Genomic DNA, 27,289 nt, shown 5'->3' with positions numbered 1-27,289 from the left:
TTTTTCACACGCTCTCCATCGATTCAAAGGTTAGTATGGAATATGCACCACATGTTGGAAAACAAATTGCTTTTATTTAAACTCTATTATCATCGCCATTTATAGTTGCTTGGGTGTGGAAAAGGCTAAAGAATATGCAGTCAATCACGAGTGTATTTCTCGTAGCGACCTTACCATACTTAAACCTACTGATGTAATCACAGGCGGGTGCGAAAGGCTGATTTTTGCAAAAAGCTTATATAATTAATATAACACACCGAAGTTGTGGATCATTTTAGGCAATAAAAAAAGAATGTGTAAAAAGGGATTTTTAGATATTGAAAGCTTTGAGTTTTCTAACGTAAAGAGATAGGGATGAGTGTGCACAAGATGTGCGGAATGATTTGATTTCAGTCTTTTGCAATCGCAGATAAAAGGTGTCCAGGGTATTTCAGCCCTGGTTTTGAATTGTGTTTACCGAATTTCGATTTTGATTCTCGGATTTTACGGATTTCAAATCGCGTCCAAAGCATGTCCTGCCTGTGCTGATTTGGGTAGTCACAAGACAAGACAAGAAGACCAGAGGGTAATTGTTTTAATTTCAATATTAGTTTACAATTAATTATTGACGTTACAACGTTTAACGTGGTTCTAGCTAGCTAGATCTAGAGCTAGTAGCTAGAGCTAGTAGCTAGTAGTTAGTAGCTAGTAGCTAGAGCTAGTAGCTAGAGCTAGTAGCTAGTAGCTAGAGTTAGTAGCTAGTAGCTAGAGCTAGTAGTTAGTAGCTAGTAGCTAGTAGCTAGAGCTAGAGCTAGTAGCTAGAGTTAGTAGCTAGTAGTAGCTAGAGCTAGTAGCTAGAGTTAGTAGCTAGTAGCTAGTAGCTAAAGCTAGTAGCTAGAGCTGGTAGCTCTAGAGCTAGTAGCTAGAGCTAGTAGAAGAGGATGCCGATAAGCCGCAAACGCTCGCAAATATACGGGCGAGTTCAGGCGACTTCTTGAATAAAATTGGCGGTTGTCCCCCGAAACTACCCACACTTTCCCGAGCTCGCCTGGAACATTCCCGAAATGCAATTCCTTGTAACAAACCATGCAGACGCTAGTTGGGAAGAAGGCGCTAGAAGAGAAAGGAGTTAATAAGCCCGCGCTCTACTAGACAACTCCCGGCAACATCCAACGGCCCACACAGTGTGCCATGTTCCCAATTTCCCTCACATGGCTTGGGTTAACCCGGGGCTATGGTAACATTCACTCGCCCATGTTAAATTGCTGTCAAGAGGAATCGAACCCCGGTCTCCCGCACAGAATACGAGAGCTATAACCACTAATCTACGGCGCCATACAAATCCATCTTTGTGACCAACCGTCAGTACAAAAATAATACAAGAAGATGCAATACCAGTGGCATACAAAGTTTGTGCCTAAACAAGGTATATTCGTTTTTACTTGCATTTAAGGAAATTTTGTTTGCATTGAGCAATTGTGTTAAGAGTTTGAGATCAATGTTGATTCTCTTGGAAAGTGACTTTAACAAATTGTTGAAGCATATTTGATTAGTGTCATCGGCAAAGTGATGGACAAGAGAGTACTTTATAGCATGATGCAGATCATTTATGTAGATAAGGAATAGAAGAGGACCGAGCACAGAACCTTGAGGGACACCATGAAGGACATGTTGAGTTATATCAATTTATTGATACAAATTGTTGCCGATTTGAATGATACGATTGCAATAAATTAAGTGGTTTGCCTCTGATGCCGTAATGGAGAAGTTTTTTGAGGAGAATTTCATGATCAACAGTGTCGACAGCAGGTCAATAAAAACACTACAGGCAAAATCACCAGAATCTAATGCATCCAATAATTGTTGACTGATATTTTGAAGGGTCTGTGCACTGGAGTATTTGTTCCTAAAACCAAACTGTTGCATAAAGATAATTTTATGCCCAGTTAGAAACTGATATACACGTTTGTATTAGCTTCTCAAAAATTTTATCAATGTTAGATAATAAAGAAATAGGGCAATAATTGGTGCAATTTGTTTTGGGACCTTTTTTATGAACTATTTAGCAAGTTGTTAACATTCTTACAAACAGCCTTGTCAAATGATTCGATCAATTCCTTAACACCCATCGTGATTATCTTGGGATTAATTTAAAAATATCAAATAATGTTTTTTACAAATGCACTGCAGAATATTACTTTTAATAAATTTGACACCGTTCATACGCTGCGTTTTTATGAGCATGCTAAAATGATGAAGGGGCATCGTGGGGTGAAGCGCCATATTGTACACTGTATTCATCAGACAAATATATCCAGATCTCGCATTTTTGTCTGTAAGTGTGTCCACCCGCACTTCAGTAGTTCCAACCCGTGGTATTTGAATATCTGGACACAATTCTATGCGGGGCTTGGATGCCTCTGACTCAAGGGCTATTTTGTGAGTTTTGTCTGAATATCTGGACACAATTCTATACAGGACTTGGATGCCTCTGACTCAAGGGCTATTTGTGAGTTTTGTCGTTTACATGACGATTTATCTAGGAGCATTGAAAAAAAGTCAGGAGCTTTTTTCAAAAACTTTGTAGCAATGTTTTTAAACTTTAAAATCAATAAAACTTACGGCATCACTCGTGACATTGGAAGTACCATTAATAAACGATAAAGCTGATGCTTTCGAAGCTCCCTTAATAGAAGGGTGGTTCAGAACACAGCTCTTGTTATTTGCACAAACTTTGCACCAAACAAAATTTTCAAATGTAATGGAATTTTCTACAACCTCCTTGTATCCAAAAATATTTTCAACTCCCCACTTTTTAAAAGTAAGAGATTTAACTTTCATTCCTTTCATAATATTTGCAGCCATTTTATAAACAATTACTAAAATTTTTTCGACTGAACTACTACCAAATTACTAAACAATGATTAACGAAACCTTAGAGCGCATCCACAATTTCGAATGAATGAAGCTACAAAAATGCAACACAAGCTGCTTTGTTGGTAGAAAACAGGTCTTTTGAAAAAACGTTATATACAGCAGGTACCACGAGTATGATTTCCTTATGAAAAGTTCATGATGGATCAGGGAACGAGAATTTTAAGCTATTGCGTTTTTAGCTGCCTTGACCTTTAGTTCATAAATGGAGTGTTTGCATCCTAGTTTCCATTGGCTTTTTTACGTTCGTAAGCAGGAAACAGATTGCAAGTCATTCACTCAACAAAGTACACCAACAGGAAGGTAGGTCAATAGGACTTGTACTTCATAGCTTTGCAATTTTTTCATATCAAAATTCAGGAGATTTTTAGCACGATAAAAACATCTCATTCCCAGGGCTTCTTTAAAGTATCTTGTTCCCAGGGCTTTTTTGTTCTTCAGTACCACTGGACAACACAACATGTTTCCATGTCAAAAATGGTAGCATAGCTATATACATATTTGAAAGTTAAAGCCAGCGAACCAGTTAAGCAAAGAACTTTTTCCAACTCGAAAAACATTTCAAAACACATTATTTTTTAATGGGATGTAATCTGTAACGCAGGTACAGTGCAGTCTGAATGTAATCTACAGCGTACACGCTAGTAACACCTTTACTTGGAGGATGGCAGTTGTTTGTCTTTTGTTATAACAAATTCCCTTAAGTATTTTGCGAGTTTAAACAATGCATCTCGCTATTACAAGAAATATAATTGCTCCGATATTTCATTGTGGGCGAGTTGTTTTTTAACACGCAAATAGAAGCTCGCAAACCCTTAAGGGATTTAATTATAACAAAAGACAAACCACTGCCGTCCTCCACGCAAAGGTGTGATATTAGCGTGTGTGCGGTAGATTACATTCAGACTTTACTGTAGATGCATTGTGTAAATGTATTGATAAGCTATTCCCTTAAGTATTAGCGTGAAGTAATTAAATAATAAAAATCTTTCGCGAATTTTTATAATACATTGCGAGAGAATGTATTGTTGATTTAATTACTTAAGATTCCAGCGCGTTTAATTTAAAAAACATATACATGAGAAGCATTGTTCACAACTATTTAATGACTTGTGCGTTTTTTTATTAAAAGAATACAACTACGGTTTATTTTTGTAAAACAAATGGTGTATATTCTAAATACAATATCTACATTTCTCGATTAAAACATTTCCTTCTTAACAAATAGCGTAAAATAAATTCTTTCACATACTTTTTTATTGAAACAAATAAAAACATTTCTATCGCCGCTTTTTGTTTATAAACTTTTAAATTGCGATTTAAAAAAACATTTCTATCACCTCTTTTTGTTTTAAAATTTTTAAAATACCATCTAACTAAACTTTTATATTACTGCAATTAAAAATTTCAAAAGAGTTCGCGCAAAATAGATTGCTAAAATTGATTTTGCAACCTATTGTGATTAAACAATTGATCATGTGCGGTCATTGTTTATTAGCGAGGCAATTATTTTCTTAAAAAAACAAAAGCTATCGCAATGTTATTGTTCTGTGTAACTATTCATGCGAGTTTCGCGTCCGTGGTAGATTACATTCAGACTGTACTGTACGCAATTTATCACATGCCTTAGGTAATTTAGGTACGTGATAGGGCGCGGGTACGCGATCACTTACCTCAAAATGAGAATCCTGGAGCATATTGGTCCAAAAGGGTCTCAACTCTGTTGAAAAAATTGCAAAAAGAGAAATTTATATCATCAGATCCCACATTTAAAACTTCACTCCAGCTTGTATCGTTAAACTCTTGGACAAAACTTTTGCGCTTTAGTTTTTTCCAATCTCTGAATATTATAAAGTTTTTTTGAGGAGGATCATAGGGATTTCTTTCACAGGTAAGAAATTGTGGTAAATGGTCAGAGTTTGCTGTACAAATATTGCCCGACACAGTATTTGTATTATGACAATTGGTAAAGTTATTATCAATAAGAGTACTGGATAGATTTGTTATCCTTGTAGGATATGTTATATATGAAGTAGTAATGAAAAAGAGGATGTGATGTCTAGGAAGTTATTGACACTGTTTTAGAATCGCAGTAAGGAGGTTTATGTTAAAGTCACCTAAAAGAACCAATATTTTGTTTTCCCCAGAGACAGCTTCCAATAGAGGAGAGAAATATAATGAATTGAATTCATCCACCAACATACATGGATGTCTGTAGATGAATCCAACAACTATATTCCTCTCCTTGGTTTGGGTTATTTCTATAAATATAGACTCAAGCTCTTTGCTTTAAAGGCTAGTTGACTTAGGTATTCATGGCAAGTGTAACTAGGAGAGGAAGAAATATACAAAGGAGAACCACCTCTTTCAGAATCACAGGGCACGTGTTCCATATTGTAATTTAATAGGGAACAGTTTTGAATAAAATTAGATAAGCAAAATTTAGTCTCAGTGATGCCAATAATCCTAGAATCAAGGCCCATTTGGCCAAGTAGGAGCTTAAGTTCTTCTTGGTGGAGAAGTCATCATTATTCTCCGCTTAACGTCCGTTTTCCATGCTAGCATGGGTTGGACGGGGTATATTAATGACGCTCTTCTAATCTGATCTAGACTGTGTTAGATCCAAACTCAACTTCCTCTGTATCAAGTCTGTCCTTATAACCTCCTGCCAAGTCTTTCTCGGTCTGCCTCTGGGCTTTGCCCCAGGAACTATCAAGTCTCTACACTTTCTTACCCAATTATCCTCCTCCATTCTTTTCAAGTGCCCAGCCAATTCAATCTTCTTATCTGGATAATATCTTTAATTCTACGGATACTTAGCCTGCTTCTTAGCTCATCTGAACTCTTTTTGTCTCTCAGACTGGTGTTACACATCCACCTAACTATTCTCATATCATTCCTTTCTAAACGGCCAAGATCTTCCTGCTTCGCTGCCCATGTCTCACTACCGTACAACATAACACTTCTTACACAGACCTCATACAACCTACATTTTACCTCAAATTTCAAGACTCTGCTCTGTCAACAAAGGAAGTAACTCTCTGAACTTTTTCCAAGCAGAACCTATCCTGCAAGTAACACTTCTTCCAACACCCCCTTCACTGCCCAACAAATCACCTAAGTAACAAAAGTTCTCAACTATCTCTAACAAGGCACTGTTGTACATCATTGAAGCTGGAAATACATTTTAGCATTGCTGTACATAGACTGTACCATCGTAACTAGCCACTCATCCACATCTAATTATCTCATACCCACCAAATAATTTTACATGGCACTCTATTAGAAGCTTTCTCTAAGTCTACAAAGGCAAAATAGAGATTCTTTCTCTTTCCTAAATACTTTTCCTGAAGCTGTCTGCGTAAAAATATTGCATCTGTAGTGCCACGCCCTGGAATCATCTTATCTATATCAATTCTTTCTCTAAGTAACTTACCAATCACTCTTTCAATAACTTTCATTACTTGATCAATATGGGTCCCCCCATGTCAACAGTTTGGTCTAACCAAAAACGTTTTTGATCTTTATATGCCTTATTTTTATGAAGGAGAAAAGCAATGCAGTGTGAAAAAGATAAAAATAGGAATTTGGAACAGCTTAAACTTAACTAAACTTTCCAGAATCTTAACAGAATTTTAACAGAACTCTTGTGACCCCGCGAATGAAATAGCTATATAGCTACTGGAATATTTATCTGAAAATCATAATCACGGAAACATCTTAGTATTTGGTTAAGGCTTTAAGGGGAGCATAAATATACTAAACTTTTTAATTATGATTTTTTTTTTCAAAAATTCCATCTGGATCTTTGTTTATTTTGTTTGTTTATGTTTACCCACTAATAATGCTGTGATGATCTTTAACTAACATGTATACATGTTAGTTAAAAACACATAAAGAACAAGGGCATTCTTTTCCACTACCTATCTCTTCAAAAATGAAAGGCACATCAAGGGCACATAAAAAGTCTTCAAGCTGTCGTTAAAAAGAAAATATAGGAACTGTTATTGCAGCCCTTAAAATTAGAATTTTTTTTTGGCAATAAAACTGCCGACGTGAGATACATTTCAACTGATTTGCGTCGGCATTGCGTCAGCATTTTTTTTTTCATAGTAAAATTTTTCAGCAGGCAAAAACTTTCGTCATTCACCTTGTATTGGGGTAGACCTCACATAAATTCGATGTATTGATTTTCTAAGACGATGACAAATGGAAATGGACTACAAGTCCCATGACCTACTTTCCCGATGATGTACTTCGTTAAGTTAATAGTTCACTGCCAACTGGCTTTCTATATGTTTCGAGACAAACTCATTAGAAAGTACGTTGTGCACGTGCTATTTACGAACTGAAGGTCAGGGCATTCAATAAGTTGTATATCGCAGAAGTCGCCGGTGACATGTTTCGAAAATGCTTGTCCTCGGCACAGTTCACCATGAAGCAAAACTGTACAGGAGACTCAATTTATAGAGTCTTCGCAGAACATCTCTCCTCACAAAACCGAGGGCAGAGCTGACTTATTGTCTGCTGTGTCGTGTGGGAGAGAGAACTACCGGACTTCTTTTTAATACGATATACAATTTTTTGATTATTGTTATTACGAATCGAATGGCACCACGGTATTTCTGTAACGTGAATACTTTTAGTGATAATGACCTAAATTACTGAAAATCGAGTGTAATTATTCTTCAGTCGCAATGAGTGGGGGAAGCTCAAACAATATCACAATTAACATTATTTGATTCTGCTTGCCACAGTTCCTTTCAAATTTTCATTATTTTTGTTGTTTTGATAATGACATCTACAAACTTTGCAAAGTACTTTAGCAATTTCATTAGAGTCATTTTCCGATTCAAACCCTAACTCAGGAAAATTCCACGAAAGAACCGTTTTCTTTTTCACCATGTTTACTTTATTTTATTTTCGTGAATTCAGGAGATTATTCCATCTGTTTAGTTTCGAATGAAATAAACCACCCGCCGAATACTGTGTGGATTCCCGTGTGAATTCCCATGTGGAGACCTGGTTTCTTTTAGGATAAGGAACTCAAGAAAAATGTATGCCAGTTTTCATATTACGCCAGAGAAAATGTGATGTAAAAATTCACCATAAAGGCTTTAATATTACAAAGAATAACATGCGATTAGTTGAAAAGTTTGTTTTTCAAAAAAAATGGTAGTAGAAACCAGGTTATAATACGTGAGCAGGTACGATAGAAATATACATGATAACATGTTCTTAAAAGTCCGCCAAAATAAAAATTAATTCTTTGTTAATTTTTTTCTTCGTGGATGGTGAAAATGAGTTGTTGTTTTTAAAAATTTCACAACAAAATTATGTCGTCAATTTTTTTTGCCGACGCAACTACGGTGTTTTCTCATTTTACGTCGGCAATCACGACAATGCCGACGCTAATTTTAGGGGCTGTATTGTGCTTAAAAACTCTGAAACAAATTATTTTTAGCCCAAAAACAGTTGCAACATTTGGTAAAACAGCATTGCATGTGAGCTAGATTCTTAGGGAATGAACCAGTTGACAGTTTCCTTTGAAACAAAATTATTTAGTGGTATTACATGAAGAAGCTGCTTGTTTAATAATTTTAGCATGATTGCAGTATTATTTTTTAAGAAATACACTTAACAACTTTAAGCCAACTTCAGATCAATGTATTTTTACATGGAAGTGCAAAATTGCTGTGTGTTTACACCTTCATATTTTATAAAAAACAAGTTTATTATTAATATTATTATTATTATATATTATTATTATTTTATTTAGATAAAACAACACTGATATTGGAAGCCCATTGATTGTCAGTGTGTCATGCAACAGTGTTTGAACAGTTATGTTGCAGGTTGAAGATCCAGCACACCTGCACAGTGGTAGCATTACTCACATTGATGAGCAACCAGTTATTGTTTCATCAAAGAAAGCCAAAAAAAGTAATGGGTCAACTACAGATCATCACACAGAGGTTGATCATGAAGCAATAAAGTTTATCGACAAACATCTGGCTGCTATCGGTAAGTTAATATTTTTAGATACTTTATTTTGTATTTCAAGGATCGAATTAACGTAAATGGTTCGCAAATTTTGACATTGCGAACCGTTTTGGCATCTTTGCGACCTGTTTTTCATCAATTTCCGAATCAATTTTGTTATTAAATTGGAGCAAACAGCGAATCAAAATATCCTTTCCTTGAAACAACCCTGGTGTGAATATGAATTCAATCTACCACATTTGAAAGTAAAGTTTTTATGTGCTGAATACTTACTTATTTGCTTGAATTTACGTTGTAGACGTATTTTGGAGAAAAGGGTTAACTTCGTTACCATGAAAACAAGTTTAAAGTGATTTTCCAAAAAGTTCCGCGGTTGTTGCGCAACATTGCTGCAACAAGTTGTTGCGCAACACTATGTTACCGAAACAAAAACATCCTAAAAATGGCACATGTGAACACTCGATTTATCCTTCTTTGTCAGCTCAAACTGTTGATCAGTATACTCGCGAAGAGACGAAAACAAAAGCAAAAGAAGAGAAGAAGTCATTGATTTTGGGTTAGAGATATTCTCAAAAATTAGAGATAATTTCAAAATTTTTGAATTCAAAAATTCAAAAAAAAGATTTTGGGTTAGAGATATTTTCAAAAAATTTTTGCCCAAGTAGGGAACCAATAACACCTGCTGAGCGATTAATAGTAACATTTAACGTTATTTGGCCACAGGGGAATCCCAACAAACGCAGTTATTTTATGGTATGTAATATCATAAGTGAAACTACTCAAGCTATATGGGATAGTTTGATGCCGATATACTTAAAGTCGGCAGACACTATCGAAGAATGGAGAACCATTGCTTTCGAATTTGAAAAAGAATGGAACTATCCTAACCGTGTAGGGGCAATTGATGGTAAACATGTATGCATAGAAGCTCCAGCTAACTCTGGTTCCGCACTACAAAACGTTTTTTAGTATGGTTCTTATGGCAATATGCGATGCCAAGTACTGTTTAACAATGTTTGATATAGGAAGTTATGGCAGAGTTAATGATGCGTCTATATTCAATAAAAGCGAAATATACAACGCTTTTCAAAATAATTTATTAAATCTTACCGAACACAAAACAACATCATCGAAATCGAAACTTCTACCAGTTTTAATTGGAGATGACATTTTCACTTTAAAACCCTGGCTCATGAAACCATTTCATTCTCGGCTTAACGTCCGTTTTCCATGCTAGCATGGGTTGGACGGGGTATATTAATGACCCTCTTCCAATCTGATCTAGACTGTGTTAGATCTAAACTCAACTTCCTCTCTATCAAGTCTGTCCTTATATTTCCTGGTAAAAATCTATTATTTGAAGAAAGAATATATAATTATCGTTGAAAATACATTTGGTATTACTGCAGCAAAATGGAGAATATTTCGCTAACCAATAAAAGCTAAACCCACAAAAATTGAAGGAATAATTAAAGCTACTGTTTCTTTACACAACTACCCACGTTTAACAGATGTCCCAAAATATACTCCTTCTGGTTTTGTTGATTGTGAATCGAATTCAGGTGAAATAATACCTGGAGATTGGAGAAAGGAGATAATTTGTAGTTCAACTTTTTAAACTTTGCCAAAATCTAGAAGTAACCGCTCAACAAATGATGCTAATTTGATTTGTCTTTCTTTTTCCCAGCACTGAAGGAGAATAGACCTATTTCAATATCGCCTTTTCATGATTAGCCGTGGTGGCAAAAAATCAAAACATTGCATGAAAACGAGGTTAGTTTTAGATAAAGTTCAGGACGCCTAGTTGTTTACTAGCTGTCCTGACCTTAGTTATACACAAATGTTGGTTTTATGATTTTCAACTGCCATATTGAAAGGATCGTAGTGAATAAAAATATATATTGAGGGTATTAGTAGTGGTATTGTGACAAAAAATATGAATATTTATTGATATTAAAGAGTGTATTTATGGCAACTTTAATGTTATTTAGTGGTTTAATGAAATTAAACCACTAAATTTTCAAACAACAAATGTCAGTGTAATTAATGTTAGGGACACTGTATTAGCTTACCTGTAAACCTATACATGTGTGATTAGAGAGTAACTGGCACGGTCTTTATGGCAGGAAAATTTTGCGGGATTTTAATTTTGGGGTCATGCTAATTTCGCGATCGTGTTATTTTGCATTTAAACATTCAAGTGTGATTAGATGGTCACTGGGACGGTATTCTTTATAGCACGAAAATGTTACGGTATTTTAATTTCGCCTCATTTTTTTTGGCTGTTATGTTATTTAACCTGTAAACCCATGCTAGTGTGATTAGAGTGAGGACCACTGGCACGGTATTAACTTACCTGTAAACCCATGCAAGAGTGATTATAGTGATGGTCACTGGCACGGTATTAGCTTACCTGTAAACCCATGCGAGTGTGATTATAGTGAGGGTTACTGGCACGGTATTAGCTTACCTGTAAACCCATGCTTGTGTGGTTAGAGTGAGGGTCACTGGCACGGTATTAGCTTACCTGTAAACCCATGCGAGTGTGATTATAGTGAGGGTCACTGGCACGGTATTAGCTTACCTGTAAACTCATGCGAGTGTGATTATAGTGAGGGTCACTGGCACGGTATTAGCTTACCTGTAAGCCCATGCAAGTGTGATTATAGTGAGGGTCACTGGCACGGTATTAGCTTACCTGTAAACCCATGCTTGTGTGCTTAGAGGGAGGGTCACTGTCAAGGTATTAACTTACCTGTAAACCCATGCTTGTGTGCTTAGAGTGAAGGTCTCTGGCACGGTAATTCCGACTTTAGGACTAAACCAGTTTGGTATTGTGTAATCTTTCGTGACTCCCTCTGTTTCTTTTCATCATTTTTAACTTTCCCTTTCTCCCTGACTCCTTCTACTTATCATTATTATCTTATATATTAATTCCCTTGCGTGAGTAAAACTGTGAGTCCACGACACGGAAATCACGGGTCACTTTCTTATGACGTGGCTGTACGCTAAAATTTAACTAAAAAGATTAGGGATGTACTTCATAGAAATCGCACATAAGGTGTAAATATATAACCCGCTGCTAATAACGATATATATATATATATACCCTTATGCCAAAAAACTCTATGTTAGCATATATATATATAGGTATCGCTACATATGAAACGGTATTAGATATTCACAAAGCATACGGACTGTTAAATGAAGTTCCTAGCATAAAACGGAAAATGTGTTTACGAAAAAGATGGCTGTTCTTTTTGAGTATTCTCTACTCTTTCATTCAAAATAAATCTTTAAAAAAACATTTGAAGAAGAGCATGGTTTTATAAATTAATCATAGCAAGGTTCTGTAAGGTTTTTTCATGTTTTATGTTCAGTTTTGATTATATTATTGTTGCCAGACATGTTTTATAGCTAGCATCATAAAAAGCCAACCACCACCAACAACTAGCTAGCTAGCTAGGAATATATATATATATGTAGCCATGTTCTTTATACCTAGCTAAGTCTCCAGTTTATATTTAAGTGGCTAGCTATTAGCTGCTGTAGCTAGCTAATGCTAGCTTTAAACTAAAGATTCCCAGTATATATATTCCCACAAAACCCATCAAACGTTATTAGCTAACCCTGAAAATTTTAAACATTTTCCTGGTTTTTTTTTGGTTTGCGAAGTTCTTTTCCTCCAAATATTCTGAAAATAAAGTTCAGAAATTACTTATTTTTAAAATGTAAATTTAATTTGTTTCAAATTGTGGTTTTGACATTTTCATGTAAGAATTTGTGGGCAAAAACCTTAATCAGCATGCTAAAAGAACTGACTTTTCTTAATTTAGAATTACTAAACACAACCATTTTCTTACATTTAGTGTAAACTTTTGTGCATATGGCTTATATTTAATACACCAAAAAAGCTACTTTATTGATTTCAATTTTATACTCTTTGTAAGCTATTTTTTTCTTCTTTTTGACATTTTGAATTAACTTATTGTTGTAGAAGGCATATAATATACATGCATATAAAAAAATTGAATTTTGCAAATTTCTGTTTTACCACTCAATTTTTACATTTTATAAGTTATTTGGAACAGAATGGTATGAAATAGACCAAAATACCTGATCTTAGTTGTTTTTAATTTACAGGCTGTGTCTGTGAAACTTTAAGGGGAACATTTGGTGGAAGACAATGGCATGACATATACTGATAGAACTGATTTTTGTTGTGTTAGATGTTATATCTGAACCTTTTTGACATTTTATGTTAATTTTGCGAGGAAGGACCATATATATATACACAGAAGAAGAATTCAATTTTTCACCTTGCAAGCTTTGTTTTTCTATATTTTGTATAAATTCTTACTGGGAAGGACTCCGTGCAATATATCGAAATGACTGATCCTTCTCGATTTAAATTTGATGTGTTCTAAATCGTATATAGTTTTGGAAATTTTGTGTAAGATTTAATGGGTAAGGGCTAGATGCAATATGTCAAAAAAACTTTTTTTGTTGAATCAGAAGCACTTCCTACAACCATTTTGTGCTTTTGTGAGGAAAGAGTGTATGCAATATTATCGAAATAACTGATTTTTGTTGCAAACTGTTTTTCTTTGGCATTTTGGATTAAAATATTGTTTTAGAGTATATGTACCGAAATAATTAAATTTTGCAAACTTTGATTTTGTTGTTACCTCTCATTTTTTACATTTTGATTAAACTTTTGTGGGAGACCGTCGGTATGTGAAGGACCAAAATAAGAGATTTTAGTATTATTTAGAATTTGTATTTTGTGTTGCAAAATTGGTGCAAAAATTGACATAAAATGAACTTATATACAGATTGATTGCTGTTGTTTAACATGACTCATTATGACTTATATATATATTTTATGAAAATTTGTGACAGAATACTATGTGAGATTTGAAATTTTGTTTACTTTATTGATGGTAAAACAGCATGCAAATTGCTAAAAGGACTTCATTAATTTTAGATTTAAACACCGTTATTTTGTTGGCATTTTGTCTAAAGTTTGGTGAGGAAGGACCGTATGCAATATATCAAATAATGTTTTATTGCATTATAATTTATCCTTGCAAATCCCTTTTTAACACCTTAGATAAAAATTTCTACTTAGGCAAAATTTATTGTTTACTTTTCACATTTTGTGTCAACCTTTGGCAGGGTTTGCAATAAACTAACTGATTTTAACATATACAATGAGAGAGATTTGTGTTTGACATTGATCAGCTTTTTTGTATATATGTGGCGTTTTAAGTGATTTAAATTTTATGGGTGAGATGTATGTTGAAATGCTTTTGGAAACTTCTTTCCGAATAAATTTCGCATTTGTCAGATGGTCAGAGCAGTAATTTTAGTAGATTTAGATTTTAAATGTCACATATATACTGCAGTTGTTGAAAACCCTTAATTTTTTTGGTCATTTATATAATAATGCAGATGTAAGATGCGCACTGCTGTATTGTTTGTTTTTTGATGGACATATATCTGCTACATAAATTAAATGGAATACAGTGGATTCTTCCACGGGAAACAGCTAGTTATTACTATTATTATTATGAAAGTTTATACAGGATGAATATAATTCAGTTTTTAAAAAACTGCTCTTAATATATGTCCTGTGACATATATTTCAGCACCAGGTTTTTTGTTCTTGTTTATTTTGCATTATCTTTTTTCTCTCTTTAATTTTCTTTTTTTTTTTTGCTGCTTCTTTTAAACGTTTCTTGTATGGTGACGATGTAATTATCTTTAATCCTTCCCCCTTTCTTTTCTTCGCGGGCAATGTTGACGTTGTGCAAAATTGATTAAATGATATATTTTATTTCAATTTTTCCAATGCAGATAATTTCACAAAAAAATCACAAACTTTGATTTGTTTTCTACCATTGCACTGTCTATGTTATATTTATCAGTTGCATTGGTTTCAATGATTTTATCAATAAATTCATCTGATGAGATAACGTTAGAGTTAAATGAACAAATACCACTTGTTTTAAATCTAGGATTCTTAATTGTGTCTGATTTAACATATGCTTCCCTCAATAGTTCACCTAACTGCAAAATTGTTATTTGACGACCAGAATGAGCCCATGTCCACTTTCATATTGCTTTAAATGCAGATTTAGTGTCTTGAACTTCAATTAAGTGGCTGTAGTTTGTGAGATGTATGTGGGGCCAAACTCATTATATAAAGACTATTTTCCTTTGCAATTAGGTTTATTTCTTTAGAGCACCTTGTAGGTTTAAACAAATGTTTGATATATCTCATAAAAAACCTTCTTTTATATGTCATAAGATGGGGCACATATTTAGCAGTGGTACCAACACAACTTTAGTTGTCACCTTTCTCTCTACTAGTAATTGACGCAATCTTTCCCTTTTTCCGCTAATCCGCTAATCCGCTAACACTACTTCCACTGGTTTGTAAGTAAGTCCACAATAATCTATATTATAAGTTTGGTGTGGTTGAAACCCATGTTCTTGAAGCAAAGATTTTATGTGTTAAAAAAACAACGCAACACTTTTACGGTTTACACTATACACTCCTGTTAATCGAGACACCCTGTGGTTTTTATAATGATATCGCTTTGTTTCTCTTCAAAAAACTATACACAAAATCTGCGCCTGCCATCTTTCATTCCTTTTTAACCCTATTTGTACCGGGGGTTTTTAAACGTCAAAATCCCAGGTCGCGCTGATTGAGCGCACCCCAAGAAAATCTTTGGCATAAAAGCGGTGAACCTGATCTTTTTTACAGTAACATAATGTATCTATGTTGTACCAAAAAACACCTACTTTGGATGTTTTCAAGCTAAATTACATTCTCACTGCCCCAATCAACATGAGCGGCTGAAAAAAGGGGGAAAATTTTTTCAAAAAATGTCCCTAAAGAAGGGTTTTTGACATAAATAGTTTTTTTTACACCAAAACCCTGCTATTAGTATAAAACATGACAAAAATAAACAAAAAGAAGTAAACTAATATCAGTAAGGTTCATATCATCAGCTGAAACCAGAACGTTCATTTCTTTGAACACGACATACATTTTTGTATCATATGGGCCTGACACGTTGTATTGCCACATGATTGACAAAGTGATTTGACACACGGAATAGATTTTTTCTTTTGGGAATAATTTTCTCTTGCATTCTCAGCCTGACAAACAGTACACCTTTTCCTTCTTTCTGCAAATGCAGGACCAATAGCTGCACGCGGTTCCGGATTACATTGCGCATTACCCAAGACAACATTTATTTTTTGTTTTATGATGGACAACATACCATTTTGAGTTCTTTTTTGTATGGTTGGTTTCACCAATTCCATGACTAATCGAAAGGCGTATTCAAAAGACTGTTGTAGCGGATCAATACCTTTATTCAGTGATTTACTCGAGCGGTATCCAACATGTAAGAAAACATACTTTTTCTTCATCGTGTGAAACCCCATCCTCTGATCCACAATATCAATACCCCCCTTTTTAAAGTCATATAGTTTATATAACCCCAATTTGTGGCAATTATCATCCTTGGTTGTACCTAGGATTGGTTCTAGTGTTGACAACATGAGTACATTTTTCTTTCCGTTTGAAGGTTTCACTACATCTGAAGATAAGGACAGCGGCCCATCTTTTTGTCATTACACTTCACTGGACAGTGGCTCTCTTTGTTTGAAATCTTTCATTCCAATTGGAATTCCTTTCCTGTTGATCTGCATTGTACCAACACAAATGATATCCCTTTCATACAACCAAAACGCAAGCGGGATTGATGTATATAATCTGTCGAAATATATATTACGTCCGGCCAACGAGACAACATTTAATAGTTGTTTTACCATGTATTTTACTATTTCCTCAGTGCCTGGTACATAATAAATTCCTGGATCTCTCTGTGGTTTGCCGCTATATGGAGCTGCAGTGAATGTATATGGATATCGTGCTGCATATATGGCTTTCATTAATACACCGTGTTTGGCGGGTTTGTTGGGATTGTATTGTTTGAAACTTATCTGTGTCCTCATTGGATACAAGGTTTCATGACATGCATTCATAATTGAAAGATTGCCGCAAAACGGTCATGTTTCCATCTTTCATCTCTTGTTGTCTTGTCGTCAAAACAAAGGTTTGTACATATAAAAGAAAACCTATTTCTCGACATAGTGGCGCTGAATATTGGCGGACCATATTGGTTTGAGAATATTCTATGAGCAGATATACAGTTTAGTTTGTATAGTCCTCGATATAGGTACAATTCAATAAATGCATAAATTTCTCCAACAGAGGTTTTTTCATGTACGAATACCTACTATTTGCGTCAAGAAATTATCAGGTAATTTGGACAGAGTGCGTCTAATCTTTCTGTTGGTGCACAACAAAATGTTATTCACAATTTCAGGAGTGAAGTAGAGCTCAAAAGCAGAACGGAGTGATGCAGTTTCACGAGCTTTTGGTTGTGGGCCTTATCGTCCAGTAATGACATTTGCACGATTATTTTGACCAACATTACCAGCTTGTGGCTGATTCTGGAAAGTGCGAATTATGTCATTTTTCTTCTTATTATCTATTTTGAAATTGCTTTGGATAGACTTTGATTCTGGTGGTATTGGAAAAACGTTATAATTTTCTAAAATTTGTAGCGGCAGCAATACTGTTTACTAAGCAATATTTCGTATGTCGATGTCTCCTCAAATGGTTTGCTCCGGCTTCCTCTTCACTTTCGGACGCATCATGGTCAGCATCACCTACACTGTCATCGTTATCATGTTAATGATCCTCTTCTTCAACTAATTCTTTATCTATGAGGCAAACAAAAATACTAAAAATAAATTATCACACATTTTGAAACATATGTTGCTTCTCGCAACCAATGCGCCATATAAGTTACACAGAGAGATTATATATATGTATATATAATATAGCTATAAATATTACCAATTTCACCACACAATTCTTCCAAATCATCTTAAACATCAAGTTCTTTATCATTAGCTTCGTCTACGTTATCTTCAATAAATCTCAATATATTTTAAATGGCTTCCTCAGATGAAATTCTAGCCTTTTTCAGTCCCATTTTATATTTTTTTATTAGACTAATAATATATAAAGGGGTAATTTATGTCACAAACGCAATAACGCCCTCTTTTCTAATACCATCTATCCTATTTATCTAGTTAAAGATAATTAACTCCTATATATACGGAGGTGTGGCACTCAAGTGCTAAAATATGCTGATATCAGCGGCAAAAATCTGAAAATCATAAGGCAGATCCACATTTTTTCAAAATTACCCAGGGTTCCTCGGCGTTGTCCATCACATTGGCTAGCGTTGAAATTTGTTAAAGGAGACGCAGTTGGAAGCTAAGGAATCGTGGCTTCGAACTGAAGACATGCTGAGAAATGCCATGAGTGGTGCAAGGGAAAGAAGAGGAAGTCTTAAGTAATTTTTTTTCATTTGATTTTCAAGAATTTGAGGACCCCGAAATGAGAAGTAAAGAACAGAAACGCCTTTCTGATGTCTGATGATGAGGGATGGTCACATTTGGATAAAATTTATTTTGTGATTTTAAGCTACCTGGCTAATACCATGCCAGCACTCCAGGGGCACATTTGTTATTAAATAATTAAGTGATAAAGTACAAGAGCTAAATATATTTTTATGCAGCTAGCTACACAAAAGATTTTTCAAGGCATTCTGTCATTTTAAATAAAGATAGCTACCTGCTAGCAATTTGGACTTCCCATAACAGTGAACAGTCAAGACTTCAGTATACAGCTAATTAGGTATGCAAGGCATTGCATGTTGGTTAAATATGTTGTCACGACAAACAGAAACCTATATTTCATAAATAAATTTCTGCAAATGTTCAGTTTTCTTTTATCGAATGGAAACCTATTTTTTATAAATAAATTTTTGTAGATTTTCAGGTTACTTTTATGAAACAACAAAATTTGGGAAAGTATAGCCAGAAGTAATATTCGCTTGGAGACGGAAGACGTAAAGTCTCTGTCCAGGTTAAGACTTAGTAAAGGGTAAACTGCGTCACACTGAGGACACTTAGTGTAATGTTACTGTGAAAAGTTTATCATTTCTTGAACAGTTTAGTAGGCGACGTTTCGGGAGATCCTTCTCCCATCATCGGGCAAAGTAAAATGTTGTTGAGCATGTATTTATATAATTGCAGAGGATCAAAATTCATAAAAATTAACCAATCAGAAACGAGCTGATAATTGCAGTTAATTACGGTAATTAACATTTTCAGACCTAGATGTAGGTAACTACTTCTTCTGTAGGGCTGGTAACCAAATCTCAGGAAGTTGATACGAAATGCTGTTTATGTGTTTGTTACGTGCTACACTGTTGATGGTTTCTTTAATCTTCCTGGCCGTTGTTTTGGATTCTCTGTCAATGATTTTCTTCTCATCCCAATTAAACTGATGACTTCTGCTCCAGCTGTGGTCCGCAAATTCGTTTTTCTTCACATCTCCGTTTCTCACTGCGCGCATATGTTCTTGTACTCGTTGCTTAAACTTTCTTTTTGTTTCGCCTATGTACACAGCATCACAATCTTTACACGGGATTTTGTAAACAACATTACATTGTTCTTCCAGGTTTATTTTGTCTTTTGGTTTAGACAAAGTGCTTCTTACGGTGTCTTTAGAGTTAAGAATGCATTTGATCTTGTGTTGCCTTAAAACTCGACGAAGGATCTCGCTGGTACCTGGTACAAAGGATAGGAATGCTGATGCGATAAATTCCTCTGATGTTTCCTTGCTGTCTCCATGGCATCTTCTCTTCATTTTATTTTCTACTTGCCTGATGACTTTATGACTGTATCCATTTGCGATTAATGCATTTCTTACACGTCGAATTTCTTCTTTCCTCTCCTGTTTGTCACTGACTACGCTGTTGGCACGATTCAGTAATGAAGATATGACACTTTCTTTGCAAGATTTCTGATGGTTAGATTCGAAGTTAAGGTACTGGTCAGTGTGTGTTGGTTTACGATACACTGAAACTGAAATGGAACCATTCTTGCTTTTGACCAAAGTGTCCAGGAAAGCGATACTTCCATCGTGTTCAAGCTCAACAGCGAATTTGATTTGTCGATGTAGGCCGTTGATGTGTTCATGGAACTCTTCCAGATGCGATCTTTTGATTATGGCGAATACGTCGTCAACAAATCTTTTCCAAACCTTTGGACGTCTGTCTGATGTGACTAATGCTGTTTTCTCGTGTGCTTGCATGTATATTTCTGCGACTACTGATGATGCAGGGCCTCCCATGGCAACTCCGTCTGTCACATCACTCTACACAAATGTTCCCATAAAAGACACCCTAAACATCATTATAGACCTTATCGAAAACGATGCTGCATTCGGTGAAAAGACGAAGATTCCAGTACCGCATTTTCTGCGTTTGGTCGAACTTGTTCTAACCAAAACATGGTATCTGTTTAACAAGAACTTCTACACTCAAACAGACGTCGTAAAAGTTTATCTTAAAAACTTTCAATTTTTGTTAATGTGAAAGTAATCCACTTGAAAAGGTTTCTGAGGTTTTTTATGAAGAAATCTTTCATATTACCCATATGGGGTAACTTGATGAACAATGAGTTTTCCCGCAGGTGTTCTGTAGTATGTGTAATATAATTTTAAAAACTGTGATGTAATTTTCCTCTTATGTTATGACTTTTAACCCAGCTAAAAAGCTCAGCCTTGTCCTTTCATACTTAGTCTAGCTAGCTATAGCGAAAAAGTTTAATATTTAAAATTGACCTATTTTACTGAGTATTAAGTAATAAATGCTAGTTTAATCCTTAATGTAGCTAAATAGGGTAGCTAAGCTACCTGTAAGAACAACATCAAACAACGTCGAGGCTGTTCTCTTTTGTAAACAAACCCAGTGGTATTTTTGTAATAAGTACCAAAATTTATGTGTGCATTTCTTGCGCTTATGAGTGTAACCAAAGTGCCCTGTACGTAAATCCTAAAAATTTATGTCATTGGCTCACTCTTTACGAATGACACCACATAACAAAAAAAAACCGTGGCTTGCTAATTCCCCTAACCTCTACCGAGATCTGATATATATCAGAATTAATTGTCTTTAACATCAATAAGACTGAAAATATAACACAATTCGAAATATTTCATTTTTCGCTTTTGCGCCTTTTTTGACATCGGCCGCAAAACATAAATTTTTCAGAAAAATTTGCCGGTCTTAACCGCCCTAAAAAATATTGTAAATCTGCGAAGCTCATGTGGATCACTTAATTTTTCATGAAAAGCCGCATAAAAATGAGAAAGGGTGCGCTCATTCAGCGCACTCCCGGTACAAATAGGGTTAAATGAATGTACAATGTTATTTTTCTTGAAGTCATAACTCTTCTTTGCTGTATCTTTTTTATTTGTCCGGAGTCAAAACCTGACGAATAGGTGCAAATACTTTTTTCTGCATAATAAGCAGTTAAAAGTTTCACGAAAAAATACAGCATTTTTGGGTTGTCTTCCAGATGCAAAGAAGCATGATGCAAAGAGATGCAAAGAGAGTCCATTGACGCTTTTTTAATCCTGACCCTGGTTGACTCAATCCGTCAATTTGTTGATGTTATTGCTTTTTGCAATTTTGTTTTATCTGCATTAACATCGTCCCTTTGCGTAAATATAATAATTAAAAACATTAAACATTGCTTCTCTTTTTTAATTATCACAACCAACAATAGGATTTTATAATACTTTAAAAGATCTATAAAGTATATAGATCTTTTATAGTCATTATAAAATAAGAGTTTGTCAAAAAATTGGCATGTTTGGAGTCTTCAATATTTCAATCTTCGTGTCTAGATGGTTTTCTCGACTAAATTTCCTGACGCAGTAGATTTTTATCAGCATGCAGCACGCTCTCTACCTTACATCCTCTTTTTTACGTTTTCTTTATTGAATCAATCTTTGACATACTCAGTTAACTCAGTTCCAGCCTAATCTTTCCATTCCACTCATCTTTGTTATTGCCACAACTAGCCCTATTTGGTAATGTAAGATCACGTGATGCGCGTCCATTGTCATCATTTGAGTAAATTACCTGTCTTTGCCACAACGTAACGTCCACCTATTTTTCAAAACTAATTCGTACAATAAACTATACCGTTATTTAGTTTAATGAACACTCCACTGTTATTGTTGTCAAATTAAAACTCAACCTTTTTATTGAAAGAAAAGTTTTATTCTCATCTTCATAGTAAATAATAAGATGACGGTCCCTTAAACTATTCTACAGTACGAATGAAAGATATCTGCAGGATTTTCTACCCCATGACATTTCGCCATTTGAAATAAACGCGAAATTTTGTATATTTGCGGAATAGTTTTTCGCAGTTGACCGAGTTAAATCGATTTTAATAACATCACGGGGTTTAATTTCACACTTCACACTTTTCTGCATTTCTTGGGAATTAAATTTCGCGATTCAAAAACTCAAAGTTTTTTGGAATTTATTATCGCCCTTTGCAAAAAAAGCTTGAGATTTCTTTGCGAAAATTTAATTTTGTGAATTTTGGAAAAAAACTCGAAATTTTCTTCCCGCGAGAATTTCTGATAATAAAATAATGTTCGAGTAGACTGAGGTGTTCTCTTTTTTCCCCACTTATTTTGTTTTCAGCAGTTCTCAGTACTACGCTTCTCGTGTCTTCAGTTAAAATCCACCTGTAGAAACAGTGTACCAATATACATTATTTACATACGAGTATTGGCTGCAATTTTTATTCGTCTTAAATAAGTTCATTATTATATTTTTTATGTCTCTAACTGTGCTACCGTTACACCAATATTTGTAACGATGCGTATATACACAAAACCACTATAATTGGACATTGGAAATTTTTTAGTTTTTTAGCTCTTTGTTGAAATAGGCGAAAATCACTAAAATTTTACTTTGCAGGGGATGTGCCAACGTCGATAGCCATTTTTTATCAAATATCAAAGTCGGTATACGAATACTCAATCAACTATTTCTTAATCAGTTGTGAAGCTTGACAAGTTTAAAAATTTTATTGCAAATTGCGTATTATCCAGAAAAAGCTAGATATCAGTATATTACTTAAAGTAATAACTAGTTGGTATGTTTACATAGGTGAAGTGGTGGAAGACGTGTATGTTCTTTTTCTCCTTTCATAGCAATCCCTGAAAATGATGAAAATTCGTGCTGTTCTCCATCCGTTCAAAAAGTAATAGTGGGATCGGTGATTGTTGTATTGATAGCTGTATCGTGGACAGGCGCTACTCAGTTTGGTAAACAGACCTACTCCGCAACATTCAATGCACCTTACTTTACAACATGGTTTTCAACATCTTTTATGGTCGTCATTTACCCTGTATTTATTGTACCGCTCATCTGTCAAAAGTCGCCATGGCGCTTAAGGACATTCTTCCGGTAATTGTTTCTAAAGGTGTACTTAGTGTTTGCGGAAGAAACTTTCGCAGTTCAGATTTACCTCATTTTGCGGGGAAACAAAACTTTCAGTAGTTTTAATTGATTTTTTTCTTATAAAAGCAAAAATTTTCAGACACCATTTCACTTATCAACATGTTTATGCTTATCAGCATTTATTTGTTCCAGATATATTTAAAATGGAGAGTGTTTGAGGAAAAGAGAGTCTATTTTGCTATGGCTAAATTATGATAAATAAGCAATCTAATACCTAAGGTGGTGCCCTCGTCTTGTAGGTGTCGTCCTCTTGCTGAATGTAATATCAGGTATTAATTTTATTTACTGTATTACTTTCCTTCTTTAATAGGCAGAGTGCCATGATATTTGGACCGCGTGGTTTTTGCTTAAACAGTCTCGTCATTTACCTGTTTAAAGTCATCCTTCCCTTCTGCTTGTTATGGTTGCTAACCAATTATCTGTACCTTCATTCTTTGAGCAAATTATTTCCCGGTACCGTAACAGCCGTCTTCTCCTCGGGAAGTTGTTTTGTTTACATCCTGTCGCTGCTCTTCTTGAAGGAGAAGCTGTACTTAGTCAGAGTAAGTAGCCAATTATGTTTTTTATTCTGCGTGGTTGCATGAACTGTGTGGTAACGAAATGTTATTGTAGGCCTGTTATTATTCGACTGATTGTAATTATATCAAACTTACATTTTTGATTATCTTTTAGCATGCTAATTTTACAAAGTTTTAACTGTAACTACCTAATTACAATTGTTTTGTGACTTTCGTTAGCCCGCCCAATCGCGTAATAATTAATCAAGAATAAGGAATCTTCTAAGGAATTCAGATGTTGTTGAAATAAGTTAACACTAACATGTTTTAAAAAACTACACATGCTTTTACACTTTATTGTCTAAATGCGTGGTAAGAACTGTATCGAATTCGGTATACAGCTTCCCGTACATTTTAGTGTCTCGCTGTTCTACTCTCCATCCCGTATATTTCAGTGTTTCGCTGTTCTACTCTCCATCCCGTATATTTCAGTGTTTCGCTGTTCTACTCTTCATCCCGTATATTTCAGTGTCCCGCTGTTCTACTCTCCATCCCGTATATTTGAGTGTTTCGCTGTTCTACTCTCCATCCCGTATATTTGAGTGTCCCGCTGTTCTACTCTCCATCCCGTATATTTCAGTGTTTCGCTGTTCTACTCTCCGTCCCGTATATTTCAGTGTTTCGCTGTTCTACTCTCCATCCCGTATATTTCAGTGTTTCGCTGTTCTACTTTTCATCCCGTATATTTCAGTGTTTCGCTGTTCTACTCTCCATCCCGTATATTTTAGTGTCTCGTTTTACTACCTATTTCGTATATTTTAGAGTCTCGCTGTTCTACTCTCCATTGGCGGTATTATACTGATGAGTTACAGCGAAGGATTCGGAGCCTCCAATGCGATATATATTGCTTTCGTTGTACTGGCTGCGTTTGGTGCTGCGCTTTACCAAGTAACGTTTTTTTACCATTGGAAACTAGCCTTTAGACTTTGCCTTTTAATTATGTGTACATGGAAAGATATATCACTAGTTCGCTACATCCTACAGTCGTTTTTTTTTCCAGGTGCTTTTTAAATTGGTGTTGGGCAATGCTAGTGGATCAAAAGTGGCTTTATTTCTAACTCTGGTGGGTTGCGTCAATATTCTTTTGCTTTGGCCGATTGTCATTTTGTTGGATTATCAAAACTGGGAAATGATAGTGTGGGACGATCTTCCGTGGACTTTTCTTGCGGGCACAGCAAGTTTGGGTGTTTTGTTCAACTATCTTGTCAATTTCGGTATCTCCTACACCTACCCTTTGTTCATATCGGTTGGTACATTGCTGGGCGTGCCGTTCAATGCAATTGCCGACTATATCTTCCGCGGAGAAGATTATGGAGGCTGGAAGATTTTTTCAACCTTGTTGATATTCTGCGGGTTTCTGTTTATGTTGATATCTAGCGACGCGTTAGACCGTTACGAGAAGAATTTGCAATGTCGCGGACAAGTTGTTGATGGATGTCACGTTGAAGCGAATTCAGACGAAACGTGATTGTTACGTGTCCACATCAGGTACACGATTGATAATTATGCAAAGGTTTTGATTGCAAACTCGAGAGTCACCTTCAATCCACGACAGTTGACAGCGGTATGTCAGATGCCGTCGAAATGTTGACACAAAGTTTCAGTCGCCTTATAAATAAAAATTAATTTAAAAATGTTACATATTCGCGAAAGAGCGAATGATTTATTCTGTGCGCGACTGAAGATGACTTTCGCGGTTTATTAATGACGACATTTTTTTAAATTTTCTACATGTTTTATATGTTTAAATTTTTATACTATCAAATTAAATATATATGAAGTTAAATTTAAATTATTACAGAAGTTTTAACGAGTTTAATTCGTTGTTGTTAGGGAGCTTGCAAGTTTTGTTTTGCTCATGAAACTGATTTCGTTCTATGAATTTACGTAAATTTTCAAATTTTTTATAGAGAAACTTAATCATTAAAGCAGAGTAAGTTTTTTGCTGTTTTTTTTTTGCCATTTCACAACACTTTTTGGTCACATGTTTTGCAAGTTTTGTTATCGGGAAAATTAATCCCCTTATTAACCATCTATTTTTTGGACTCTTAAAAATTTACTGGATAACCTGTTCTTTTTATCAAGCTAGTCCGTTTGAACGTTGACGTTTGTATTAAATTGTTTATATCAGCAAAGAATTAATATATGAACTCACAAGAAGCTGTAATAATCTTTTTGTGTACTTTTTTTTGAGCAGTACAGTTTAGACCTTAAATTAAATTGGATCAAAATCTTTCAGGCGTAACATCTACTGTCGGACACTTTTCACGGCGTAAAAAATTCATGGTCTTTTTTTTTCATGTAAATTGAGTAACGAAGCTCCACCACAATTTGATTACAGAGCAAATTTATTTTGTAAATTTTAATCTTTTAAGGTCAGTTTCATTTGCAGCTTTTTTGAACGCAACTCCTAGACATTGAAAGTCAGCGTCCCCGATCTCAATTTCCATTCCCAACGCCCGGGATACTTAAAATTTTAAACAAACCAATATGGCTGCCTTTCACAGAAGACGGCTGTCAATGTTAAATTTTATTGCGTAGATAGCAAACTCGTAAGAAGAGGCCTGGTTTTTTTAACGAGGAATATTTAGAGAGTTAAAACTCAAAGTAGATTTTCATGTTTACTGCAGGAGACAACAGTATTATTCAACAATGTTTTTTCAGATGTTTCAAACGCTTACCGCTTTCATCAACATTTGAGGAGCTATTGCGACTTGTTGCACCTTTCTTGACAAAGCCAATTGCTTGGAGAGAACCGATTCCCCCCGGAAGAAATGCCTGCGTCACCTTTCGGTATATAGTCACGGGAGACGCATTTTTAACAATATCTGCCAGTTATCGTATGAGTGAGTCATCTGTGGGGAGAATTGTAAAACAAACATGTCGGTAATTTGGGAAAAACTACTGAAAAAAGGCTACTTGCGTTGTCCGAATACAGAAGAAGTGTGGAGCGATGTTGCAGCCTTTTGAACATTATGAAACTTTCCTAATTGCTTGGTTGCTTTAAATGACAAGCATGTGAGCATTTAGTGTCCTCCACCAGGTGGATTGATTATGTTAACTACAAAAGTTTCATAATATTGTGTTGATAAACGTAGTCAATGCTTGCTATCAATTTACTATTTAAAGCCATCAATTTACTGTGTAGACGTACGAGATTATGGCAGGTTGAGTGATGGCAGTGTTTTCGCAAGCCGGTACAAATGATCGTAACCCACTGGATATACTAACAGAAGGGTCGGAGATGTGTTAAGAACCAAAACAAAATGGCGACGTTGAACGTAAAAAGCTTCCATCCTAACCTTCTAAGCCAGCCTG

At 35.2% G+C, this 27,289-nt stretch overlaps 1 protein-coding gene across 1 annotated transcript; it reads left to right on the top strand.

Moving 5' to 3' along the window:
* The first annotated feature begins 358 nt into the window (after positions 1-358).
* On the top strand, positions 359-26,131 carry LOC130647326 (solute carrier family 35 member F3-like). The gene is made up of 6 exons (XM_057453136.1): positions 359-565; positions 8,693-8,937; positions 23,105-23,360; positions 23,725-23,956; positions 24,734-24,859; positions 24,972-26,131. The coding sequence occupies exons 2-6, from the start codon at positions 8,760-8,762 to the stop codon at positions 25,437-25,439; spliced, it is 1,260 nt and encodes a 419-aa protein (XP_057309119.1). The 5' UTR covers positions 359-565; positions 8,693-8,759; the 3' UTR covers positions 25,440-26,131.
* The last annotated feature ends 1,158 nt before the right edge of the window (positions 26,132-27,289 follow it).

The sequence above is a fragment of the Hydractinia symbiolongicarpus genome, chromosome 6, assembly GCF_029227915.1.
Source record: "Hydractinia symbiolongicarpus strain clone_291-10 chromosome 6, HSymV2.1, whole genome shotgun sequence".
Lineage (NCBI taxonomy): Eukaryota > Metazoa > Cnidaria > Hydrozoa > Anthoathecata > Hydractiniidae > Hydractinia > Hydractinia symbiolongicarpus.
The sequence above is the reverse complement of the archived record's forward strand: the minus strand, read 5'-3'. Positions and strand labels throughout refer to the sequence as shown.